This window comes from Crocodylus siamensis, chromosome 4 (assembly GCF_052110815.1).
Source record: "Crocodylus siamensis isolate JL-2025a chromosome 4, ASM5211081v1, whole genome shotgun sequence".
NCBI classification, from domain to species: domain Eukaryota; kingdom Metazoa; phylum Chordata; order Crocodylia; family Crocodylidae; genus Crocodylus; species Crocodylus siamensis.
This window is the reverse complement of record NC_143398.1, coordinates 22,525,337-22,551,091: the sequence shown is the minus strand read 5'-3', so window position 1 is coordinate 22,551,091 and position 25,755 is coordinate 22,525,337. Positions and strand designations below refer to the sequence as shown.

The window sequence follows — 25,755 nt, the reverse complement described above, 5'->3', positions numbered from 1 at the left end:
GCAAATCTAAATATTTTAGAGCATTCCTTTTAAAAGTATGGAAGAGATGATGAAACAGAAAAAGACAGATACAGCCCTGAGTAGAAACATAACCGAATTTGGTGTATTATCTCCTTACAGGTTCCTCCCGTCTTTTGAGACGAAAGAAAGTGCCTCCCCTGAAAAAAATTCCTGTCTCCTTTCTAATTGACTGAAGGCACTTGATGTCTCCCAGAAATGAGCCAACAGTTTTCAAGAGGCTTTTTCCTATAATCTATATATATCTATACACACATAGATATATCTATATACACACACACCTCTCTCTCCATGTATCCACACACACACACACAGATGTATATGTACACACACAGATTTTTTATTTTTTTATATATATATAATTCTATTATTATAAAAGCCTTAATCTGTCTGTCTTTCTGTCCAAAACACTTTATGCACACGCTGACCAGCCGACTGAAACAGCCAAATCAGAGTGCAAATACAGCATTCGGACAGGAGGAAGCAGCACAGCAGAGCACCGCCATGATGGCAGACACACAGGGGATGGAGCGGCGGGGTTAGCTGTGCTGGCCTCGCCCCCACCCTGCTCCCTGGAGGCAGCAGCAACAGAGTGGATGGAAGGGGAGGGGCAAGGCCAGTGCCACTCACATTGCCCCCCCCCCCCCGCTCTGCTCCCTGCAGGTGGTGACAATGGACCTCAAGCAACAGGAGGGAAGGGGGGAGCAGGCCTGGATTGGGGGAGGGGGGGCAAGGCCCGCAGACCTGGGACTCCATCACTGTCCACTCCCTGCCCCTGCCATCAATCTTGATAGGTAATTGGCTAGTACACACACACACACACACACACACAAATATATGTATATATTTTAATAGATACAAACATTTCAGCATCCTAGCCAGCTAAAAGTTATGCCAATGCCTATTTTCCTTACCCACGTTCCAGGTATCCAGGTTGGACAGCACCCTAGACAAAGGAAAAAAAGGCCACTTTAAAAACTGTTTCTTAGAAACACACGTTAAAAAGTTGCACTATTCCTTGATTTCTCACATTAAACTAAGATTTAAAATGCAGAAAGTGTCATTACATCTATGGAGTATATCATCTCATTGTAGTTAAGAAAAGTGGCATGAAATTAATTACATTTTTAATTAAAAAAGGAAATCAAAACTCTTTTTTTGTAACATTCATTCCTTAGGCCCAAAGACTAGACTCCCCAGTGGCCCCAGTGTCATTACTGACATCATCCTATGACAGACACATAAATGATCTCTAATAAACTGCTTTAAATAAACTAACTACCTGATAGCAACAAGATGCAGCCAAGTTTGACATGATATTTAAATCCAGCAATTATTCTCAGCAAAATAAAGAAGGGTAACGTTAACAAAAAGTTTGCTTACTTTCTTGCATTTTCAAAAATATTTTTCAAATATACAGGGGCTCCTCTTCCCTCCTTCTGTGAATTGAAAAGAAAGTTTGCAGAGCAATTACAAGTCTGCCAAATCAAAGACTGATGAGAAGTAGAGCTGACTTTTCTTTCTAATGGTATAAAGTAGAACTGGGGTGTTAAGCACTTTTCAACGTAAAACCCACAATGGGTAAAATTCAAGAAGCTGCACAGCATTTACAGTAGTAGAAATCCAAGTTCCTGGGCAGGGGCAGGCTGTGGAACATAGCTTCTTATATAAGCCCACCAAAACTGCAATGATTTACTTTTCATTTCAATGCTGGGGGCTCCCCTTCAAGAAATACCCCATTTCCATCAGTGGTTGAACCCATCTTACTAAAAACTCAATTCTTCTGGGTTCATATTACTCACCACAGAATGTAAGCCTATTAGATGGACAGTCTATCAGATAGTTTTTTAGACTTTTTTATTTTACCTCTTCTGAAAGCAGCTTATACCATTCCCTCCGGAGCACATTATTGTTGTAATGCAATTGCGGCTCAGCATACTTCACATTCTCCAGGTACAAATTTAATTTTTCCCAGAAGCCTTTACAGTTTTGCACCTACAATTACATATATGAAATGGTGAATACAAGCTGCACCATCACTGAAATAAGCATCTAACCTACCATTTAAATGACATGGGAGAACAATGACAAAGACAATAACAATGTTAGTACTGTTGGTCTTTTCTTTCTAATATGTCCTAATTTTAATCTATGTTCTTTATGTGGCAATTATTCCAGAGTAGAACAAGCACCCAAACCCTTCTCAAAATACAGTAATAGACTTGCTTGTTTGTGAAGTCTGTGTAACAAAATGTGTAACCCAGAACAAGCTTTACCATAATGATTTTCAAATCTTTAGTATTTACAGTGACCTAAAAATCAAAGTTAAAAGGAGGAAAATGTACTGGTTTTCCCAAGCTGTCTTTTTACGCTGTGTCTAGTTTTCTTAAATAGAAATTTGAGGCTATTATTTTATTAGGGCTCATCAGCATGTTCAGTACTGGAAAGGACACACAAGGTTAAAGGTGCTCATTTCTGGTATGAAACACCCTGCCCCGCCCCCAAAAACAGAACTCCCCCCTCCAAAACTTAACTTTACTACTCATCTTTAGGATACCCATCTCCATCCATTTTTCTAGCCACCAACTTGGCAACAGTTCGCAGGATGTAGACAGGTTTTTGGCCTATACGTTGCTCAGGCAGATTTTTTTTTTTGTCCAGTCCTCCCTCTAACCAGTTTTGTTTTGTATTTTTTTTTCATTTCATTCAGTAGGCCACAGTGAAGTTGCCAACAAACTCAAGCAGTTCCACAGTGTGGATTACCCCTTACCTACCCATCCGCATTTCAGTTCAATATCATATAGACCAGAGGTGTCATACATAGCCTATGGGCTGGATCCAGCCCATGGAACTTCTTGGAGGTGCAGGGAATTTGGGGGCAAAATGAATTAAGGATATGGTGCCCTCCTAGGGACATATTTTAGCAGCAGCAGGACAAGTGACAGGTGTGTTAACTCCCACCACTCCCCAATGCCCCTCACTCTACCATCACTTGCTCCAATGCTGGAAAGTGGTCCAGTCCAGGCCACAAGTAGCCCTGTGGTCTGCATTTAGCCCTGGGGGTCAAACTATTTGACACCTCTGACACAAACCACTTCCCTCCCTGTGTCAACACATGGGGTAGCTATAGTAGTGGGAAAAAAGTAATGGCAAAAAAATACAGTTTTAAGCCTAGTTTAGATCAATGAAAAGCTGGAAACAAAAAGGACTGAACACCTGTTGCCAGCCTTGGCCATTTTCAAGGGAACTAGGCTAAGCTGCAGATGTGTTGCTCAGTGGAAGGCTCAAGACATGTTTCTGAGTAACTGCAGTGTTAACCTTGGCAAATATGACAACTAACTTGGTGAGGAAGTCAAGAAAACCATGAAACATAATTAAACAAAGCACAAGGTCTAAAAGGAGATAAGGGAAGACCATACATTAAATAATCTATACATGCCATATCATAACTTTATCTTAAAAGTAGTAGTAGTAGTAGTAGTAGTAGTAGTAGTAGTAGTAGTGATTGATGTAACCAAATTATTAGATGTTATTTTGATATACTAGATATATTTTGTTAAAATGCTTAGATAATTTGTAAAAACAAAAACAGCTTCGTCAGAGAAGATCATACAGTGAGGTAAAGAAGAAACAGGAACAGCATTCTACAATGGAGAACGAAAGGAGATGAGAAATCCTCCCTCTTTCCCAAGGATATAAATCCCAAATAACTGACATCCTCCCAGACCACAAGAGATCTGGTAAAATCCTGAATTCTGAGCAGAGGATCATTGGAAGAGCCAGTCGCATAAAATCAAGCCATCACTTTCATCCTTGGGTTTGCACTAGACCAACAGGTAGCTTCTTCCTTCCAGCATGACAACATCTAAAGAGATCTACCTGAATCAAACATGCCAGTCTCAGAGTCACTTTCTTACCTCCCCAAGTACCAGGCCCTTATTTCCCTAAGCAGCTTTCCTTCAAAGTGTGACTGTAATTTCAATTTAACATGTGAACAAACTGAATTGACAGATTAAGGAAACTATAGATCTAGGATGAAGTTATGCACTTAAAAGGTGAAAAAAAGTGTAGGACCAGGGTGACATCTAGTGGTCAGTTTAAATTGTTACACCTGCAGAAGGTCTGTAGGATCATGAAAGATCCTTTTGGAGGTCCCTTCAGGCCACAGAAAAAGGCTGTTTGAGATAGGGCAAAGATGCGTGTGGAAAGGGTTTGTCACAACAGAAAACATACTGTTTTAGAACTGCAAGTAAACGTCATTGAAAACAAAACCCTGCATTTAAGAAATCAGCTTGTTAAAGTAAAAGACAATCATGAACTAAATCCAATTTTCTATGGCCTGGAGATCACAAAAAGTAAGCAGGTTGAGAGCCTGGAGGAGAGGTCACCAAGTGCATCAGGGAGCAGTGTTTATTATGCAGGTGGCCTTATATGGTCAGGCAGTAAGAAATTAATTTCCCAGCACTGCATTAAGAGATAATACTACTGGAGAATCAGATGAGAATTTAAACCAAAGGACTCATCACCACTTAAAGATATCATTGAGCTTTTTACAAAAGTAGTGGCATTAGGTAGTACTTATCCATTGTTCCTCTTCATTTCCCATCCTAAATGGGGATAATGCAGCTATGTGCTACTGAAGAGATGCCGAGTGCACTTGATGCACTATGCAGATATATAATCAAAGCTCAACACTTAACCCCTTGGCAGCTCATGCAGTGTCACCTATCATACTATACAAGAGGCTGCCTTTCTCGTGCCAGCTTCCATGACAAGTCTTCCTTCTCTTCTTCACTATTCTTCAGACCCTTCCTCCAGTTAAGCTCCCAATCCTGAACATAATTCTACTCTTTTTGACAAAGTGAAACTCAAGTGACCAAAAGGAGATTCATTTTTTTAGAATAATGGATCAAATCAGGTCTCTGCTGACCACAAAGCCGACTCCATAATTACTTAGAGTTGTGACACTGGCCCTTCTAATGATCCTCTGCCCAAAGCCTGTGTTTGTTATCTCCTCCTTAGCTGTTTTATTTCAGGACAATTCCTACTGTGTGCAGCAACTGTGAGTGAATTACCTTGAAGCTGAAGGGATACAGGTTGTAGCCATATTGGTCTACAGGCAAAAGGAATCAGAACTCATGGCAGAGGTGTTATCTTTTATTAGACCAACTAGATATTTGCAACAACAACAACAAAAATCTTTAATTGCAAGCTTTCAGGCACACTTAACTTTCTTCAGGCACAGGAGAATGCAAATATGAATTTTAAATTTCCACCTAGGAGAAATTTTACAATCTTTTCATTCTTCTATGCCTGAGGAAGAGCGACTGTGCCCAAAAGCTTGTAAATAAATACATTTTCTTGCAAATATCTAGTTGGTCTAATAAAAGACATCACTTCTGCCATTAAGTCCCGATTCCTTGAAGCTGAAAGCACTCAGCCTCTCACAAAGGCATTCAGCATTTTGTTGGCCTGGGTCTTTTTCCTGTAAACCTATCAGGGCACCAACTTATCTCTGTGAAGACCCCACACAGATTCTCTGGAAACATTTGGCTGCTTTGTGAAGGTGACAGTGCAAGCCAGATGAAACCCCATTAACTGGCCTAGTTAACTGGGCTTATGGAACTTTTGCATCATAGAGCAGTAGAAAGCAGCCAGACCATAGCACTGAGCCTGGCCTGTAGCATTTATACCTCAGACTCTCACTCAAAACTAAGGCACTTTCCAGACCAAAGCAACAGGAAATAGGTGTCTTTCATTTAACTTTGACCTTCTCAATCTGTTTCAGACAGAAATAGGAAATGAGTTCTGCCATCAGGAACTGTATTGCTAAAGGCCCTTGCTCCCAGAGCCTTCAAGTTTAATTTCAGACAAATTAAAACAGCTTTCTAAATCTGACCTCAGTGCATTACATGAATCATATGGAGATAAAAGTTCTCTTTTAAGTCCTGATCTTAAGATGTGCCCTCATCTCCTAGTGAAAACAAATGTCAAGCAGTTGAAGCCAGACTCTCCAGTCATCCTGGCATAAATCAGGAGAAAACCCCCCCAGCAATGATATGATAGCACAGAATTAAATCTGGAGGCAGGGAGGGGAAAACAGAACCTAAAAGTCAATTGAGACTAAAGTGTTACAAACTAGTTCTGAGTACTTAGGGAACGGAAGAGGCAAAGGGGTTTCTGTCTCCTTAAAATCATTCCATCAGAAAATATTCTCAAATACGCAGAATGTAGCCCCGACAGGATGCCACCTCACTCGTATTCTGAGTCATCGGCTGTTTAAACCTGGTTCCTCTGTTATTCTTCAACCTGGTACTCCATAACGTTCTGTATACATCTTACTATTTACTTGAAAGGCCCTTTGGGTCTTGTTCTTCCCACCTGTCACATGCTCTCCACTCAATAAAATACTTCAGCTGGGGTAATTTTTGGGACAGAAGACAGAGGAACTATCAATCTAAGTTTCCATGGCAAGTAGAGGGACTCCTATCAGAGTGAGGGATCCCTTCACCCCTAAAAAACATATTCTGTTCACCAACAGGTATGTTTCTTTCTGCATCTCTGTATGAACATATTTAATTGGTTTAAACCTAAAACAGCCACTCCTTCTGAAGAGCACAGCCAGAACCATCACACTGGTATATGCACAGGATGCCATGGTCAAAAGACTGCTCAAACTGTTGCAGTCCTGGGCGCACATATAGCTGCTACACCTGCAAGTAGCTGACTCTCTGGTGCCAACTGCATCAGAGTTTATCACAGTGCTTTAATGGCACATGTAGATACACCCAGTGTGTCAAAGTCAACGTCACTGTTCAGTCCTTGGTTCTCAGTGTTGAAGGTGTTTGAATGTTTTCCCTTAAGAATGAAAACAGAAAGCGAATTGTTTTCTGTGAAAAAATGTGCTCCTACTGATGTCTGCATACATCTGTCCTTTTTCTCCTGTAAGATTTCATCCTCTCTCTCCTATAAGAGTTCATTCAGATGTGTAGTTTCTGTTTAGTTTCACCCACTTCATAACCATGAGGGCATATGGTCCATTGGATCAGCTATATCACATTTTCAGAATGGCATGTGTAGGATCTGTAGATTCTAACGGGTTTGTTGTGGGGGGTGCTGAGCACTGGAGATGTGTTGGCAGGCTAAGCATCTGTTATTAAGACAAGGCTATGTCCCATCTGATATTTGCTGAACACTGGAGAGTCTGCCTCCGATGAGCTAGGCTAGACAGCTAATGCTCATTACAATTCTGAACAGTTTAAACCTTGAGGAGATAAGCTATATCTCTAAGATAATAAATGCACAAGTCTCTTGGACTAAACAATTCTTCATCATCCTTATGTTCAGGTAACACATGCACCAAGTACAAAAGAAAACAAAAATGAACTACTCCCCTATTTACTAATAGAAACACCTTTTCCATGGAGACTTACCTTTAATATGGGCAGAGAAATAAGATCTGTTGTGCATGCTATTCCAGGAACAACCTGTAAATAAAGATGACGGTTAATGACTAGAAACTGCTTGTTTGACATAACAAATGCAAGTGAATTGGCCATCATTTTAAAGGATTATAAAGCAAAGCCCAAAGCCTTTCCTTTGGGCAATAAACCAGCTAAATAAGTAGTGATGATATTTTCTCTTTCTGCTGGGATGAAAAGCAGACTTCTGGGTCAGAACCGTGGTATTCTGGTACCCTAAAGTAAACTCAATAACTGGACTTTGGCCCACACAGCATATGATTTTGTTTCGTTTTGTTTTGGGGGGGCGGGGTTGTTTGTTTTTAAAGAAAACCACCTTCTGAATAAATTACCAGCTCACTAAAATAATGATTATTGTTGCTAAAAATAAGATTTTAGGCCTCATTTTAAAAATGGTTGGGGAAAAAAAAAAATAAAACTTTGACACGTTTGCTGTGTTATGCATTCAAGGGTCTGTCTAATTTAGTTTTATTTAGAAAGTTATTCACAATAGCAGTATTCTTCAGATGTGTGCTTTTGGAAATAACTGCATAATTATACTAGCTAAAAGTTATTCTGCATCTGTTACGAAAACCATATGATGCATAGTACTCTGCATCCTGTTTTATAAAAATCACCAATTAAATCATTCATAAATGTTTAGTAATGCAAACACAGCTGTTACTATTGTGATTTCAGAAATGCAGTTATTTACCCAAACTAAGTATGTCTGATAAGATAAAATGGGAATATATAATGTTTGTTTAATTCTAATATAAAATACACAGCTATGTTCATTCTTGGATAATTACTGAAAAGGATTCTCTACGTGAACAGATTCTACGACAGACTTTATAGGGAAAAAATAAAATCTCTCCCCAAAATTATTAGTGTTAATAGCATCTGATATCTTACCCCATTCCAGTAAAGTAGTGATGTATATGGCAAAAGTTTATCCAGTTGGCTACTCTCTGGACACATTCTCCAGTACAGGGAAGCTGAATATATAAAGACTTACATGAAGCAAGGCTGGATACAGTTAATGTTACCAGGAAAAAGCTTTACAGTCTGCTTCTGTTTGTTTACCTGTCCTACTTCAGCTTCCTTTCCCTCACTCTTCTACCAATGTGTGAGTTTAGGGACAAATCCCACCACAATCTCCAAAGCAGCTTCCTCAGCAGTGGAACTAGCCTGGTTCTACTGCACAAAGGGAAAAAAGAAATCTAGCTGGCTTGGTACAGGTATGTCAGCTCCTGGCCTCGGTTCTGAGAGCTCCTCTGCACAGGAACACACAAGAGGCAGGGAACGGTCTGGCAAGCCACAGGATCTGATGGTAAGTAGGAATTGCAGAAGATCCGCAGCTTGTTGAAGCAACTTTCACAATATGGCTCAAAGGCCTGGGCAGGACTCAAAGTGAAATACTGCTCCAGTTTCTATCCAACATACATCCAGCTATTCAAGCCAGGTGTTGGGCATTTGTGAATCAAAACGGTATTTGCTCCCCCTAACTGAACTACCAAGTAGATATTCACACGTGTAACATTCAGGTATTAAAAACAGCATTGCAACATACTCATCCTCTTAATTAGCAATAGAAACAACTGGGTCATTTAACTGAGAGTATAATAAAAAGATGAGAAGGCATGGAGGTTAACGTACAGAACTGTGGATTTAACTCTTGGTGTCCCCACCACTAATCCACTAAATTGTTCTGCTTAAAACAGTGCAATAAATACGTACCAATGATAAATTCTTGAATAGGATCAAAAGCATGACACGGTGACAAATTCTCCAAAATCCACTGAATAATCTGTGAGTTAGATAACAGAACATTCCTTGCAGTTCTTTATGTAAGGTGGTGTTCAAATGAAAGCCTACTAAAAACTAACTGGATCAACAGAAGCCTCTCACCTACAGTACAGTGTCTAAAACAGTGCCATGTTGTCAGGTATGACTTCAGAACAACCTTTACATATAAATTAAGCTACAGACATGAGAACAATTTACTGCAAGGCTTTGTTGCATGTCAGCTCTTCCACAGTAAGTGTCTGTGAATATTCTTACACAACGTAAGTGGAAGCTAAGCTGTGGTAGTTTAAGCCTCAAAGAAAGAGAGGTACAGTTACTGTGGACCACCTGACATGAGGTAAATCTCCACCTGCTTCTACCTAGCAATAAATTGTTTGCATATTCATACCATTAGGCAAGAAGCATCTTGAAAGCCCAACTTGGTAAGTTTCTAGATGCTATTATGACAAGTTTGATGTACATAGGGACCATGATTCTGCATTTGTTCTACAAGGCATGCAGCAGGCCCTTGTTAAAAATGAGGACGCTGACAGACGTTCATTTAATGGCATAATAGGATCTGATTCCCAATACTAACAATCACACCTCATGCCATATCACATACACCCAGTAGGATGCGGAATTTGGGGATCAGGAATCAGCTCTCAAATGCACCCTAGGAGAAAGCTGGGGGCCCAATAAAGCTGTGCAATCCTGCATCTGAGACCACAAATCAGCTGATTGGCAGCCCCAGCCCCTTAAGCACACTATAGTCCTGAAGTGGTCTGGTACAGCCCATGGCTGAGACCACCAATCAGCTGATCTCAGCCCTGGGATTGCACTACAGCTGGCAGAAGACTGGCATAGCCCTGGGGCTGGGCCTGCCCATCAGCCAATAGGCCAATTTGTATCTGGCTGTATATGCAATTTGAGGTGTGATGCAAATGAGCCACAAAATTATTATTACACACACATTTGTGTATCTATTTATATACACATTTTGTGTAATAATGTGGTGTATTCTCCCTTTTACTGCACCATGAATTGCTTGAATGGGTGGCCAGATTGCTATTTAAGACATGATTAACTAATTAATTATGTCTTAAGTGCAACTTCTGCCAAGGGCCTGAATGAACCAGGCAAAAAACTTGGAGTGAGTTACATGCCCACCTGATCTTCCAAGTCTGCTGCACTTCCAAGATGGACAAGAGCACAATGCAGAGCTGCCAGTCTATCTCTGTCCAGCTTACTGTTCCACATGAAGCGCATTAAGGAGTCCTCATTTATTTTCACTGTAAACAGTCTTCCTGAGCAGCAATCCAAGAGTGTCAACTTACAGATAGACTGGATAGAGGTGTCATGCAGTAACTTGATACTTGCATCCTCCCCTGAGGAGAAGAGTTTTAAAGGAAGATTTCATGACCCTCAACAGCAAATTCTTCCCCAAATTTTAATCTACCTACTACCCTTACACGCTTTATCCTCTCCCTTCATGCTCCAACTGATTGGCAGTCCCAGCATGCTATTCAGAAATGCTAAGCACAGCAGCTCCCTGACCAAAAGCAGAAGCAAGTGATCAACACCTGGATAATCAAATTCTCCCCGTCTTTAGTTTCCTTCCCACTACTATGCTAATCACTATTTTATTAAAGTACTGGATTTAACCTGTTTCCTGACCATCTTTTTTCAAGCTGAAAATAGGTGAACACAGTTCATCTAACTATGTTCCTTAATTGTCTTCCATAGATTTCATAGACATTAGGGGTGGAAGGTACCTCGAAGATCATCAAGTCCGGCCCCCTGCCCCAGGGGCAGGAAGTGAGCTAGGGTCAATTTGGAACAACCGTTCAGTAATTCAAGCAACTACCTCCTTCCCTGTTGCCCACTGCCACTGTAGCACAGAATAGTTACCATTGTAGAGTTGGAGAGACAGAGGATCTAACTTTTGCCTCAGTTTAAATTATTACTGAAGGACTGGCTGGCTACCTACCTACGGTAAAGGATTAGTGTGTGTCAGTTTGTACTAATTATATTTAAACCAAGTGAATATCCAATACCCAGAGTAGCATTGCCACTCTATTGGGATATCTGAACAGCAGCCAATTCCAAACTACTACCATGTGGCCATTCTCCTTTGAGGCTGCTGCTTTAAATATTTTCAAACCAAAACTACTTTGCATGTATTAGTGTGCAGTTGTGTTCCAGGGTAACTCCACACCCACTGCATTGAAAAACTCGGGCTCACAGTGCATAATGTGAACCACTGACATTCACTATTTCTTTAGCAAAATATTTATGTATATTAAAAGCCCCAGCTACCTATTCACTCGTCTTATGCCTTGCTGCATATCTGAGCTGTGCCAGTCCCAACAACATACTTTTCTTTCACCCAATCAAAAAAATAGGCTTCTGTTTTCAAACAAAGACCTTCTGTTTCCAAAAATAACCCATTTCCTATAAAGTAATGTTATTTGAATGAAATAATGTGCTTTTCAGTGAAGATTTTCAAACAAATTACATTAGCCTGATCAGGTGAAGGAAATCCAGACTTCCTCTTCCTGAAACTCCCCTCCACACATACATTTAAAGCAACTCAATTGGAGGAAGGAAATGTACAATCCAATTTACATCTTCATATGAAACTGGAAAAAAGACTGGTGCTCCAATAAATGAGAGAGAGGGGAGTGGAAAGCTGCCACAGGAACAAAGACTGCAAAATCATACAGAATTCAAATCTTCTTCCATTTCAGAATAAGCTGCATTATTAACTTTTGTAAAAGAGAAAAGTGCTCAAATAGTGAAGTTCTTTTTCTTCAAGGTCCCTTTCTTCTGGACTTTTCAAAGAACAATGCACAATAATGCAGAGGCAAGGCCAACAGAGTACACTGAACTTTTCCACAAAGGGACCTAAATATTTTCAGAGTCCCTACCATGATAATGAGATTATTTAAAAAACCCCCATAGATGCCCATGACAGAATAATATTCTTACTGTACCTGTCAGAAACAAACTGTAGCACATCAGATCAGGATGATGAATATTTAGGAGATGCAGGAAGTGGCCAGGCAAATAAGCAGCCACATAATACTCTGTTCAAAGAAACAAAAAGTTGTCAATATGAGCATCTGCTATTTACTTTGAAGGCTGAGACCCATGAATTCTCAGCCAGTTGTCTTTGATGGAACGGGTTATGCCTAGGAGATCTAACAGGAGTTAATTAAGAGAAGTTGCTGTAACACAGGAAATACAAGCAGCACAATCAGGTTTCCAAGGGGAGGATACAAAAGGCTTACACCTAAGAGAACTCTGGTTAGTTGATTTCCAGAGGAGTTCAGTAAGCATTAGAGGAAGTTACTCACTGATAAAGAAGTACTGCAATGAAGTGCTAAAAATTCAAGTTGAAAAAAAAAAAAATTAAACATAGCAAACAAGTAATTACATAAGGAGTGTAGAGGAGGAATGAGGTTTTTCATCCCAGTGATGCAGCAGATGGCCATCACCAGAAGGCTGCGATCAACAACTCTCCCCAGTCAAGAAAGAGAGAGTAAAAGGGTGAAATTGTATCGGTAACTTACCAAGGTTCAGAAAAGCTACTTCCTTCACTTGCAAGGAATTTGTTTTTTCTAGAGCAACTGTGAAGGTTTTGCTGTAACCTGGAAAAACAAAAACACATGAAACACCATCACTTTTATGCAAAGTATAACCACAGACAGAATATTGGGCAATTCTACCTAAACAATAGAATTTCTCAGTCTAACTCGATACTACCAGCTTGTCTATGCAGCAAGGGGTTATTTCAGGCTCAACAACATTGCTTGTTCCCACGCTCTGCTTTTCCCCAGGTTCCTTCCTAGCACAGAAGAAAGCACTCCCTCCCCCACCCCATGGCTGGTACCCTGTGCTGCAGCCACTCGCAGCCTGCATGGGGCTGTCCAGAGCAGGCAAAGGCAGTCCCATGCAGGCTATGAGCCAGGCATGGGGAAGGCAAGGGGCCACTTTTGCCCCCCCATGGTCAGCCCCAGCTTGCGACCCAGCCCCACTGCCAGCCTGGGCACTCTGTGGATGAAGAGGGACCTGAAAGCAAGGGCCTCTTTCATATGAGACACAAAGAGGAATTCGAGACAGATGTGGACACCCAATCTTTTACCCCCCAAAAATACACAGGCTGCCAACAACACTGAAGAGACAGCTGGTAAACACCATTACATCTGCCCTTATTCTAAGTAACTGGTATTATATGCTATCATACCACTTGAAATAAAGGATGCCAGGTGTGTAGATGCTGTCATACCTGATCGATGCAAACTTGTAGACCTTACTAGCTCTAGCCTCCATTTCCATGTTCGTAGAATGGCAAATACCTCATGGCCTTTGAGAGTGTACCAGCCTGCTTTGCAATGGCCAGCCTGCCAGCTACATACCTTACCAAGCGACACACGTGCCATATTTTAAATACAACAAAAACAGCTTACGTGAAATGTTTGAGGGCAAAACAGAGTTGATATGCACTTTAGCTGTATACTGAAGTACATGATTCACAATGTGCTTTGATAAAAGCAAAAAATTATTGTTCAGTACCATATCTTTCATATTATACAATGTATTAAGGATTTTTCAGAGGCAGAAGACTGTACTGAAGTAGTAACAAAACTCCATTTAGCAAATAATTACAGCACTCAAAGACAGTAAACAGACACTAACATGGTAACCTCTAGTGTCAAACAATCCTTGCAAAACCTCTTTTATTTCACAGTAAGCTTTGAACATATGCTCAGGGGATATAATTTTCTCTCACATACAGAAAGTACTTTATCATGAGCATAACACTGCAAGGAAAGGACTCTCTTGTTCTTGAAGCAATGCCTTCCAGGCATGGAGAAGAACATCAGGAGGATCATTCTGGTGAATAACAACAATGCACATCTTGCTAGTTTCCCCTTAGGCTTAGTACCATATTTGCCTGAATCCAAGATGACTTCAAACTTAAAATGACTCCCCAATAATTAGATTCTATGGATGGAAAATGGAAGATTATAATAAATTTATACATGTATAGAATCCAATTATTGGAGGGCTGTCTTAAATTCACCCCCCACCCCTAACGCGCAACACTACAGTGAGGAAAAGCAGAGCAGGAAGACAGATGGTGCAGGCTGCAAATGGCAGGAGAGTCAAGTGGCCTGATCCCTGCCCCCCATACCTGGGCCTTGATGAGTGCTGCCTCCTAACACCTGCTCTCCCCCACCCCCCCAGCATCTGCACCACTCCTGCACCTTGCCCCCCGGTGCCTACCCCCACCTGGCCAAATTACCCCTGCAATGCCCATTCCCCATGTGCCTGTACCCCCAGGAACCTAACTCCTGCTATTTCCTCCCCTGCTGCCAGCTCCCCCCCCACCCCAGTGGCTCCAAACCTGGCACCTGCCCCCTTCCCTGCAGTGCCTGGCCCCCCAGGCTGGGCCCAGGGTCACAACAGTCACCTCACCCACTGGCCTTGTACTCGAACCCAGTACAAGGAACTTTCCCACCTTCCATGTTGGATGGTGGAAACAAACCAAAAAAACAATGCATCTTGGTACTTTTTTGGTCATACCAATTAAAAGACACAAATCGTCAATGTTAGATCTACCTGTAGAGGTGTAAAACATTTATTAACCTGGCCCTCCCATACTGCCAATCTCCCTTCCCTATGCCATTTCTGGAAAACATTGTCCCCTGCCCTGTAGCCAGCTATCTTCATATTCTTCAAGAGATGCAAACATGATTACTAACCTGACTCAATGCCCACTGAAAGCCCTTGCTACAAAGCCTAGAAATGTGACACCGCAATCCACCAAAACACTAATCTAATATGCCCTGAACTACAGCCAGCCACCTATAACTAACACGCCGAGTTGAGGGTCCTTTCATCAGGACTCCAAGGTTAAAGGAAAGAAAGAAAGGCAGAAAGCTCCTTGCCATCTCTAAAATCTTCCCAAACTAGGAAGGGCTCTAAAGAGGGCATCTCAAACTCTAGAGTAAATACTCACACACTTATCTTCCTTGCTGCCATGAAAACTGAACAAAAAAAAAGAAGTCACTGTAACTACATTGTACAAGGTCCGTATCTGAGCAAACCAAGCCCTAAAAGGACAACCCTTTTAGAAGAAACGAGGAGAACAAAAGAGAAAATGCATGTTGGGCAATGCTGTAGAAGTCTCCAAGAAGGAAGGGTGCATCAGGAAGAGAGGGGTTGCTCAAGGATGGAAGCAGAAAAAAAGATGGGGGGGGGGGGCTAAAGAGGTATGAGCCCACCACAACCAGGAAACCAGTCCTTTCCTTACAATGGCAGAGAAGAACCCTGCTGTGACCTGGGAGACCAATGAAATGGATGCAAAAGTGTCATTCTTGCCAGGAAGCATGCTTCAAAGCTCCCCCTCCTCCCCCTGCTTTTCCAACCCCCCATGAAAGACACTGTTCAAAGCTTCACCGGCCTCACCTTAGAAAACTACTCTTATTGGGAGCAGCAGTTTATCCCATCAACCCCCAACAGCACCTTGGCACAGGACACTGAAACCACACTGCCTGGGAGCTGGCTACTTGTGATCCTTCCGACACAAATGTGGAGCTGCTGCCCCACCACTGCAGCTCCCACAAGAAAACTCCTCATATCCTAGAGTCTCACTTCATGTACTCTCATGAAAAGTTGTTCCTAGTATAAGGCGAAGCAGAAATTCAAAGGCTAGGCCCTTTTTAAAGACAGGTTCACAAAACATCCCCAATAACATGTCCCTGATAACTGTCATTTAAGGAAAGTCATTTTGGTGGGGTTAAAAGCCCCCTGAAAGGCTCTGACCATCTTCCACCCAACCTATGGTGAGATGTTCTCCTTCCTCTCCCAGACGTTGGGTATACTTACAGGAAACCTCATTAGCCTTCCCATTAGGGTGGCCATCATAGAGGACAGTCCAGTTGTCCTGTGTCCTCTATTGATACGAAACCGAACACATTTATGTCCTCTATTTTTCCCCTGAAGAGAAAAATAGAAGACATAAAGGCATTGGGTTTTGTATCAATAGAGGACAGAGGACAATGGGACCATCCTCTATGAGGGCCACCCTTTCTCCCATCAATGATCAACATCTACCCTTCAATCTTCCAGTCACAGGCAGTCCACTCAGGTGGTAACAATTTGTCTTTACAATCAAAGGCACAAATCCTATTCTGCACCCAAGTCACCTTAAGACTTAGCTGCTTTCACCTCAAACTTACATTCCAAGGCTCAAGAGACTCTTATTCCACCTCTAAAGCACCAGTTTCCTACTCTCTCAACCAGCAGCCTACAGTCACTGATCCTATTCTGCCCTAAGGAGGCACAAAACTCCCCCATCCTGTTGAAGTGCAGTCTTATGTACCTACAGAGCACATATGCACCGAGCAGGGAGTTGCCAACAGGAAACATCAGGCAAAATAGCATATGCCCGACTTAATGGAGGTGCATAATGATTTGCCATTATGTCACAATATAGCTGCTCCAGTTGTAGGGGAGAGAAGGGATGATTTAGCCATATTTTGCCCAAAAGTCTAATAGTTAAGGTACTTGCTCAAGACTGGAAGACTTGGTTCCACGTCCATCTCACCCCAAGATGATTTAAAACCACATCTCTCACTTCCCGGAAGAGTGCCTAACCACAGGGCTAGACAGGTCTGAAAGCATCTTCCACTTCTCTTGCGAAACTGGACCACTGAGCTGCCTAGACTGCAAGAAGTCAGGGCCAGAAAGAAAGCAAGACAGAGGGAGCCTGACTCTGTAGCCAAGTGAGGCGAAAACTGGAAGCTCTGGCTTCTGGCCCTTGCTTCCAATACCATTTGTGTATTTCATATTAAAACAGCCACTTGATAAAATGAAAGTCTCTCAACCATCCAGTGGTGTTGTATTAAATACACCTGAATGAGCCATCGTTACTTATGATCACCAGCCTCACAAAGCATTATTTCACCCATAATGATCTGTCAACAGTTTGAAGATGGCACTGGCTATTTAAAGAAAGAAAGGAAAATACAGAAACAGAGAAATCACCAGATAGCAAGAAAGGAATCATGGGATTTTTGGAGTTTGATTGCCCCACCACTCCACACATGCATGTACAATATGCTAGTAAAACTCCCTCCCTTATGGAGACAAGCCCTATATTCTCATTGACAGAAATCAGACCTCCCTCTGGCTAGAATGAAATGCTAGTCTTTGTTCTTACCAGGAGGTGAAAAATTTAAGACTCAAAACAAATGACCCTATTTTGTCTTCACTAAGACTTCTTAGTGAAGTTCACAGGAGTGGCACCTCTGCCTGTGAAAAAAAGAAAGCATCGAACTCGACCCTAAGACACTCAAGCAAAGAGCTTGTGGTTTAGTTTTCCAAGGCTAGAGCATCTATAGTTCCCACACACCTGAAACAAGTGCTCAACACTTCTGAAAATGTGGCTAGATATCTCAAATTGGGCACCCAAGAACGAGGGAAACAAAACCATCTTTTCCCAGCTGACCAATAGTGAAGTTATTTGCCCGGCAACACACAGGAAGTCTCCGGTGGGAATACAGATTTAGCTGTCTCAGTGTAGACGCACGTTTAAAATATTGGCATCAGTATTATCCACTTGGCGTGCTGATGTGTGCTGATTATTTTTCAAGGCATATGACACCTGGCATAAAAATGATACTTTCCAAAATAAAGCAAAATGTAACAGAAGCAATTAATTGTACCTTTATGTAAGAAAGATATTGAGTATGTGACTTCTTCAGGAATATCCGGAGCCTGACTATAACACACACACAAACTACCTGAAAAAGAGAAATGAAAGAAATGTTTGTTGTGCTATCATATTTGTTCGCTGGTAAAATACAGCTGGTCCTTTATATTTCTCAGGAGGAGGTGATAAACAGAGCCCAATCATAAAAATGCTTCAGACTAGAGATAACTAACAGAATCACTCAAAATAATTTTCCGAATTACAGAAATATGTACAGAAGATAACAGCTAAACACAACACTTATTGAGAGAGGGGAAGAGGACAAAAAGTGGATTCTGCAAGGAAAAAGCTGAGGGACCAAAGGCTGCAAAGAACAAACGGTGATGTGATTTTGGGTTCTGAGGACTTGGCCTAGCCGTCTCTTTCAGGGCACTGCATTGCTCCCGTTTCCTTGTAGAGGAGCTTTAGAGCAGCTTTGTGGATTAGACCTCAGTACCCACCGTCTGCAATTTCTAGAGATTTTTAAGGGCTGCCAAGACTAGAAGTATCATTTAAATGTTCAAAACAGAACAGTAGAAGATGAAAATGTATTAGAAATATACTGCCATTCTGCCAAGGTATAACTGCCCTGTACGGTGCATTTGCTAATAGCGCATTCTTGCACTATGGAGAGATTCTCCCTCCCCCTCTTTACAAAGCATGTTGTTTCCCTTCCAGGACAGAAATGTGTCTTTAAATCACAAGCATGTTTCAGTCATAGAACTTTGCAGGGGATTAGTCAGGTAAAACACACTTTGATAACTTTATTCCCTCTTCCCAATCTCAAGTGAGACTGATTTGATCACATCTGATACTTCACTTTCTCCTGACCTCCAATTCAAAAACACCCACAACTTAGTCCTTACTCAATCACACTGGCCGGCTGCTTTTGGAATCCATGCTAGAAGCAGCCCAAAATCCATCCTAACCCATTTAAACCTGGGAAGATGGGCAAGTATCAATATGATCATAAGCACAGATCCTGGTTTCCTCTGTTTAAAAACCACAAACGATGATTACAACCTCCAAAATCCACGTTTTACAACAATTAAAATGAAATGTTACTATATGTATAGGTACCAGTTGAACACAATATTTTATTGATATATTTACAATTTTATAGAAATTTGGAAGACTACCAGTGCCTCAATCATTACAATAAAATAAATTCTAAATACCTATAAATTTTGGTGTTTGATTTTGATTTTTTTATCATAGAAAAATCAGAGCTTCCCCTGCCCCCTTTGCTCACCAGGATGTGGGTTCAGCTGCAGCTTTGCCCCCCACACTGCTTCACGGAGGTGAGCAGCCCTGTAATGCCAGTGCTCTGCCCCTGCCATTGCACCTCATTCCCAAGCCACAACCCTCACAACCCTGCTGGTGCCCCTCACTCCCCACCCACAACCCCCCCCAGGACAGGAAGGATGTGGACAAGTCAGACTAGAAGACCTCCTGAGGTCCCTTCCAACCCTTGTTTTAGAATTACAGAATAGAATCATAGAAAAATAAGGGTTGGGAGGGACCTCAGGAGGTCATCTAGTCCAACCCCTGCTCAGGGCAGGGCCACCCCCAACTAGATCATCCCAGACAAAGGTTTATCCAGCTGGGTCTTAGAAACCTCCAAGGATGGAGATTCCACAGCCTCTGGGTAACCTGTTCCAGTGCTTTATACCCTTCTTAGTAAGAAAATTCTTCCTAATATGCAACGTAAAACTTCCCCTGCTGCAACCTGAGACTGGTGCTCCTTGTTCTCCATGATATTTAGACACATGAACACCAAGCTAGAGGTCCCGAAGAGACTTAGGTGAGAAGATGCTCACCCCTACCAAGATGAATGCAGTTAGGCACCTGAAGTTGTGCTACCGCACAACTTGGATTCCTAATTCTGCTCAAGTTCTCTTGTGAACCTGGACTTCAGTAGCTAAAACATATATTAGTTTATCAGGGGTGACCACCAGGATCTGGGGGAACATTTGTTCACCAGAATGCCTCAAGGGATGACGAGATTGAACAGTCAAAACTACTACAAGACCATTTCAGGCTAGACAAAAGGAAGAATTTCTTTACTGTTCCAGACCTTGGGGGCTCGGACAACCTGCCACTGGAGGTGGTTCAAGCACCTACATTGAACACCTTCAAAAGTAAACTGGATGCTTATCTTGCTGGGATCCTATTAGCCCAGTTGACTTCCTGCCCTTTGGGCAGGGGACTGGACTTGATGATCTTCCGAGGTCCCTTCCAGCCCTAATGTCTATGAAATCTATTGTTAATAGACAGATACTGCTGTCTAAAGTGCACATACATATATCCAATCTATTGTAGAATGCAAATAGATGCACAGTGCACTTATCTAAAGCACAAGTACCAAAAAACCAAGAGAATGCACTTTGTTAAATGCTTAGTATCTCAGACTACAAAGCTACACCACAGTTTTGCACTAGTAATGCTCCTGATTTGGCCAATGCATTTTTTCCTTTCAAGGGAAAAAAACATTTCCTCTGTGCTGAAGTTCTTTATGTTTGTTACCAAAACGCTACATATTCTAGGAAAGAATGACAGAATTATGCTTGGGTACTTGGGTTTCTGAAACAGACAGACAGGTTATCTAGCCCATAGCATTTAGTCCCTTACATACAGAGCATGTAGAAAATCTGAAGTGGCAGCATCAGGGCTCAGCAGGAAAGCAACAACTCTAGGATGCTGCTTTTATTGCAGGGGAGACCCCCCATACTACCCATTTCATTTTCATATGGTGCAGGGCACTAAGTACCCTAGGATACTTTGTCCTACAAAATTCACAATTTGCATTTAATATACAAACTACTAATCTCCTATTCAGGCTGATCCAATGTAAACACAGCAAACAGGATGCCCCTGGTCACTATCAGAGGACTAGATGTGCTTTCCTCTCTCAGTTACTGGTCCAGCCCAGCTCAGCAGCAAACCCAAGGATGCCATCAAACAGCCTAGGTAAAGAAATTTGGCAGCCTCAGTCCAGTTCTTTGTGAACAGGTATGCGTATAACAGAGTAACAACTGTGACAACTCATGTGAGCAGGCCCAGCAGAGCAGACAAAGATTGAAGTTATGAAATTAACTTGCTCTCTTCATTGAAGGGGTGATCCCCGTACACCGGCAAGTGGCATAGTGTCCAGCTACTGCCCAAGTTATAACTGTACCAGCACACTGGCAGGAAAAGTGTTGCAGCAACACAGTTGGTCTAATAAAAGAGTTCTAGTTTTTTTGTATGCATTTGTCTCAGACCAAGTACACCCCTGAAACATGGAAGATGCTGAATTTTAGCTGATTTGGGATTTTAAGCTTCACTGCAGAACAACAAGAAAGATTTTTACCTCCTGCCTGCCATCTGACACCTCTACCTGATCAACAGATCACAATTTTCTTGTGATTTCCCAGTTGGTCTGATAAAAAGTATCATTTTGGAACCAAGAGTTCCAGTTTTTTGTACAAAAGAAAAGGAAGCATTTAAAAATAAAGTTCTGTCTATGCAATATTACAATCACATTTTGCACTCAAAACAATGCAGGAAACAGTAACTATAACTCTCGGACTTGGCAAATATATATTAAGACACTGAAAATGCAATACGGAGAGTAATGGAATACCATATATGCATAAAGAGTTTAAGTTACATTTCCTAGGAAGCTGTAATTTTGCATTTCCATGGCAGCAATGAAGAGAAGCACTGTCTGGAGGTACCTGGGATGGAGGCAAACCGTGCGTGCTAGCCCCTGACACAGCTAGGAAAGATGAGGGATAGGAGCTGATTAAGATCCAGTCATTTTGTTATAGCCAGGAGGGCTTTTATTTGATGTTTTGGATTCAGTTTGGTTCAGTGCCTGGGGGGGCCCAGGAGGGACTAGATACTGAGAGAAGACCTGGCAGTTTGGGGGAGTCTCGAGGGGTGGCTTGGAGGTCTCAAAGCACCTGCAGCAGGCATACCCAATACACCCAGGGGAGTGATCTTATAGAGTCCATGAGAGGTGATCCCAGAGCACCTGCTGGGGGGGTGCACCTAGCACGCCCCAAGGGGCGACCTCACAGAGTTCGTAAGGGACAATCATCATGCCTGAGAGAGGCGAGGCAGAACTTGAAACAGATAGGCCTCAGAACTGGGATCAGGAGGGGCAAGATTTAGACTCGGGGCATCAGACAGCACAAAGCAGGACAGTGACGGGGCCTGGAGCCCAGCTACCGAGAGATGCAGAGAGAGAGCACGAGAGAGCCCAGGGAGGCTCAACAGCTCAAGAGAGGGCACAGACAAAAGACCTTGGAAGGCCAGACAAGAAAACCCTGAAACTCGATTCGGTCAGTGGACTAGATAGAGCTAGAGGGCTCAGTGAGACAGAAAGGGCAGAGGCCAGGAAGACTGAAGCCCAACACAGGAAAAACACCAGGCTTGCTCAAGGTCTACCAGGCAGCCTCCTTCCTTTCCAAATAATAACATCAAAGGCATGCCAGACAAGTCAAGGAAGTGAGGGCCTCCAGAGTTAGAACTGGGGCAGGAACTGTGCAGCCACCAGGGGGCATTACAGCCACTCCAGGAACATGAACCTGTCACAATTTTGTACCTGCACAAAAGTTGATTAGCATCCTTTATACAATATCATAGTATCTCAAAATTCTAATATATTATTTCATTGTAGAGAAATACTTTGCATATGTCTTTGCTCAGACTGATAATGCACAACACAGCCAAAGCAGATTTGTTTAGATTATTTAAAAGAAGAGATTAAGATTATAGTTCAATTTTATGGTCTACTTTTCTGGGGAAAAAAAAAAAAATCAGCCTAAATTGAAAACAAAAAACTGCAAGCTAGAGAATCCTAACCACACACAGCCACAACATATTAAAAAAAGATACCAAGACCACAGCGATGGTTAAATAACCACAAACTGCATTTTGGATGGAAAATAAGAAGTTAAGTCTGAAACTAGGCTTGTTTGATCTCAGCTAATTTATGAGCTGCACGTTGGTTTTGTGGGTCTGGTGACATTCTGTCTTGTTAGTGCTGGCTAAGAGGAACAGGGCTATTTTTCTTCTACTACGGAAGTTTGAAAGGAGAAAGAGCAGCTTCATTCAGAGGTCAGATGGGCTGCAGTCAATAAGAGTTTTATTAAATTGGAAATTGCATGGAATATTCCATTGGAAATTGAGCCAATTATTCTTTACTGGAAAAAGTTTAAAATGAAATAAATAAATTTAACAAGCCCTGAAGCAAGCTAGGCAACTCACAGAAGAAAGTCTCTTAAACTGCTTACAGGCTAGATTTTAAGATGAGTTGTCATGAACAAGATGCACACACCACAGATGAGAGAATGATAAAGAATGAGACTACAGTGGTGATTTTTTCAAGTTCTCAATTTATGTATTTGTACCTCTTTTCAGACATGCAGTCTTCTTAAATCCTGATCTGACCCTGCATGCCCAGATGCCACTTATAGTAAAGAGTATTTTTCCTTCCATATATGATGAACACCACTACATCTTTTCTTTCTGGTGCTTGTCCTTGTCATCTTTAACAAACTGCTGGGAGACCAGACTCTGGGACCACTGAGGAACCAAAGCTAGCAAAGAATTCTGTAAAGTCTCCTTATTCTGGGTTTCATCACGGGAGAGTGTTATATTAACGTTTTGGGATGTGTGTGGGTTGCTAGTACTTTTTTAGGTGCATTCTGAAGGTTAGTGTTAACGGTAGAGCCCTAAATGGGTTGGATCTTAGTTACTTAAGGGAGAACCTGCCTTTCTGGGTAGCATCTGAGACCAGCAAAGATGCTCAAGCCGGCACCCCCTTGAAACTAATAGCAGCAAGCTTGACTTGGAGCATCTAGCTTTGCCCCACACTGGTCCAGAATCTGGATTAGTTAACCTCTCAGGCTGGTTGCAATACCTGACATTTTAGGCTGCGGGAATTGATGGGTAGCACTAAAAACTGGAGGGGCTTAATGAATATTTACATAACTAAATTAGCATAATTTAGTCCTCCTAATTTAGGGGATGAGTATCAGGAGAACAGAATGGGCAGCAAGAGTTAATTATTTCTGAGCTTTATAGAGACACGCTTATTTTTCACACTTGGAAGCTAGATTTCAACATGTGACTAAAAGCATAAATGAACATTTGTACAAGGGCCTCACCTCCCAGTCCTAACCCCTGCAAACTACAAGATCACACAGTTAGTAATCCATTACAGGGATCCTGATAAACAGACAACCTTAACATAGATAATCCAGCTTTTATTACACACTTCATTCAAAACCAGCTGCAGTCAATGGGAGTGTCTCGATTTTTATGGCCTTTGAACTGGGCTCCATAGGCTCAGCTCAAGACAGTTTAGTTACTCAACTTCCATGTCATTAGAGTGAAAAAGCACTACAGCAATAAAAAATGGAAGCTCCCAACACTTCCCCTTGAAAAATTTTCCCCAGGATCCATTAAGAGCACTCTACATGAAATAAAAAAGCTAAGACCATTATATAACAATCTCCTACAAAGGAAATGTTTATAATTTCCTTTATAAAGAAATAAAAGTTACAACCACAATTCAGTGCAACAATCTGCAATTCATGACCATCACAAGATTGTTTATTCATTACCTGTTTTACTGGTAAAAACTTGTAGATTCACAGTTTTAGGTGCCATCTCTGTGTCTTGATAGTAATCATATCCAAAATTCACAAGTCTACAAGCAAAGAGAGAACATTAAATAAATGCATTTCTTCATCCACGATTATTTTTAAGAGCTAATGAAACCTCTGAAAGATCACAAGGGAAACATAAGAATTAAATTATAATCCAATATTCCCTAAAAGAATTTAAACCAGACTCAGATTGATCAATCTATTTTGCTTAGCTTACACTGCAAAAAAATGCAGCAATATTGATCTCAACCATATTTTAAAAAAAAGGAGCAATGCACATGGCAACATGATACTTCTTCCTACAGTATACATCACATGCATCTACATGAAAATAAATTGCATAGGAGTGTCTGAAATGTATAACTTACCTCTCATGCCTAAGAGCTTAAAAGGCATGGTGTCACCCTTATTCATGCAGTTCCATTACACTCTGCAAGTGGTCTTGGGAAAGGTGTGGAGAAGGTCTCAAGCTTAGACTTGATGACCCTTTTAGCTACATATGAATCTGGCTCTAAGAAATTACATATTTGTGTATTTTATGGTCCTAAATCCCAATAAGTAACTCCAAATGAAGTTATTAGCATATTAAGAGACTCAATTTTAGACATATTTATAGACAAGTGAGAAAATACACTTTGGGTGTGTTGACACATGTCCCTAAGGTGCTGTCATTACTATGCCATCATTTACTATTTCCTTTTGGTAGTAAATGATGGCACAGTAACAGCCCATACTATGCCATGCCAGCAGCATACGGTTATTTTTAGCCCCTACATTGCCATAACAATGCACCGTAATGAGGGAGCACATTGCTACAGCAATGTAGCTGCAGCATCACAGTTTGTGCCCACCGATGCTACATCACCATTGTGTGTTGCTATGGCGAGGTAGCATCACATGTAGTACCACTTACTTGGCCCTTTGAGTACCACTTACTTTAATCCCATGTCACTTAGTGAAATATCCAGAGGTGCCTCCAACTGTTAAGCCAAAAAAAAAAAGAAGACATACATTTAGTGAAAATTACAGTATTTTAAGGGTGGCCTTACAATCAGTCCACAGA

At 41.6% G+C, this 25,755-nt stretch overlaps 1 protein-coding gene across 3 annotated transcripts in view; it reads right to left on the bottom strand.

The window, feature by feature from the left end:
* Window positions 1–25,755, bottom strand: part of GSAP (gamma-secretase activating protein) — a 73,385-nt gene that overhangs the window by 27,049 nt on the left and 20,581 nt on the right. For all 3 annotated transcript variants that reach the window (XM_090041932.1, XM_090041933.1, XM_090041934.1), the window contains 12 exons: window positions 25,629–25,672; window positions 24,648–24,733; window positions 18,005–18,082; window positions 12,842–12,919; window positions 12,263–12,355; window positions 10,437–10,654; window positions 9,219–9,288; window positions 8,394–8,476; window positions 7,452–7,505; window positions 1,885–2,013; window positions 1,402–1,457; window positions 933–964 (listed from right to left, as the gene is read on the bottom strand). In XM_090041932.1, coding sequence (XP_089898058.1) covers window positions 933–964; window positions 1,402–1,457; window positions 1,885–2,013; window positions 7,452–7,505; window positions 8,394–8,476; window positions 9,219–9,288; window positions 10,437–10,654; window positions 12,263–12,355; window positions 12,842–12,919; window positions 18,005–18,082; window positions 24,648–24,733; window positions 25,629–25,672 — 1,021 coding nt within the window. The remainder of the gene's footprint in view (window positions 1–932; window positions 965–1,401; window positions 1,458–1,884; window positions 2,014–7,451; window positions 7,506–8,393; window positions 8,477–9,218; window positions 9,289–10,436; window positions 10,655–12,262; window positions 12,356–12,841; window positions 12,920–18,004; window positions 18,083–24,647; window positions 24,734–25,628; window positions 25,673–25,755) is intronic.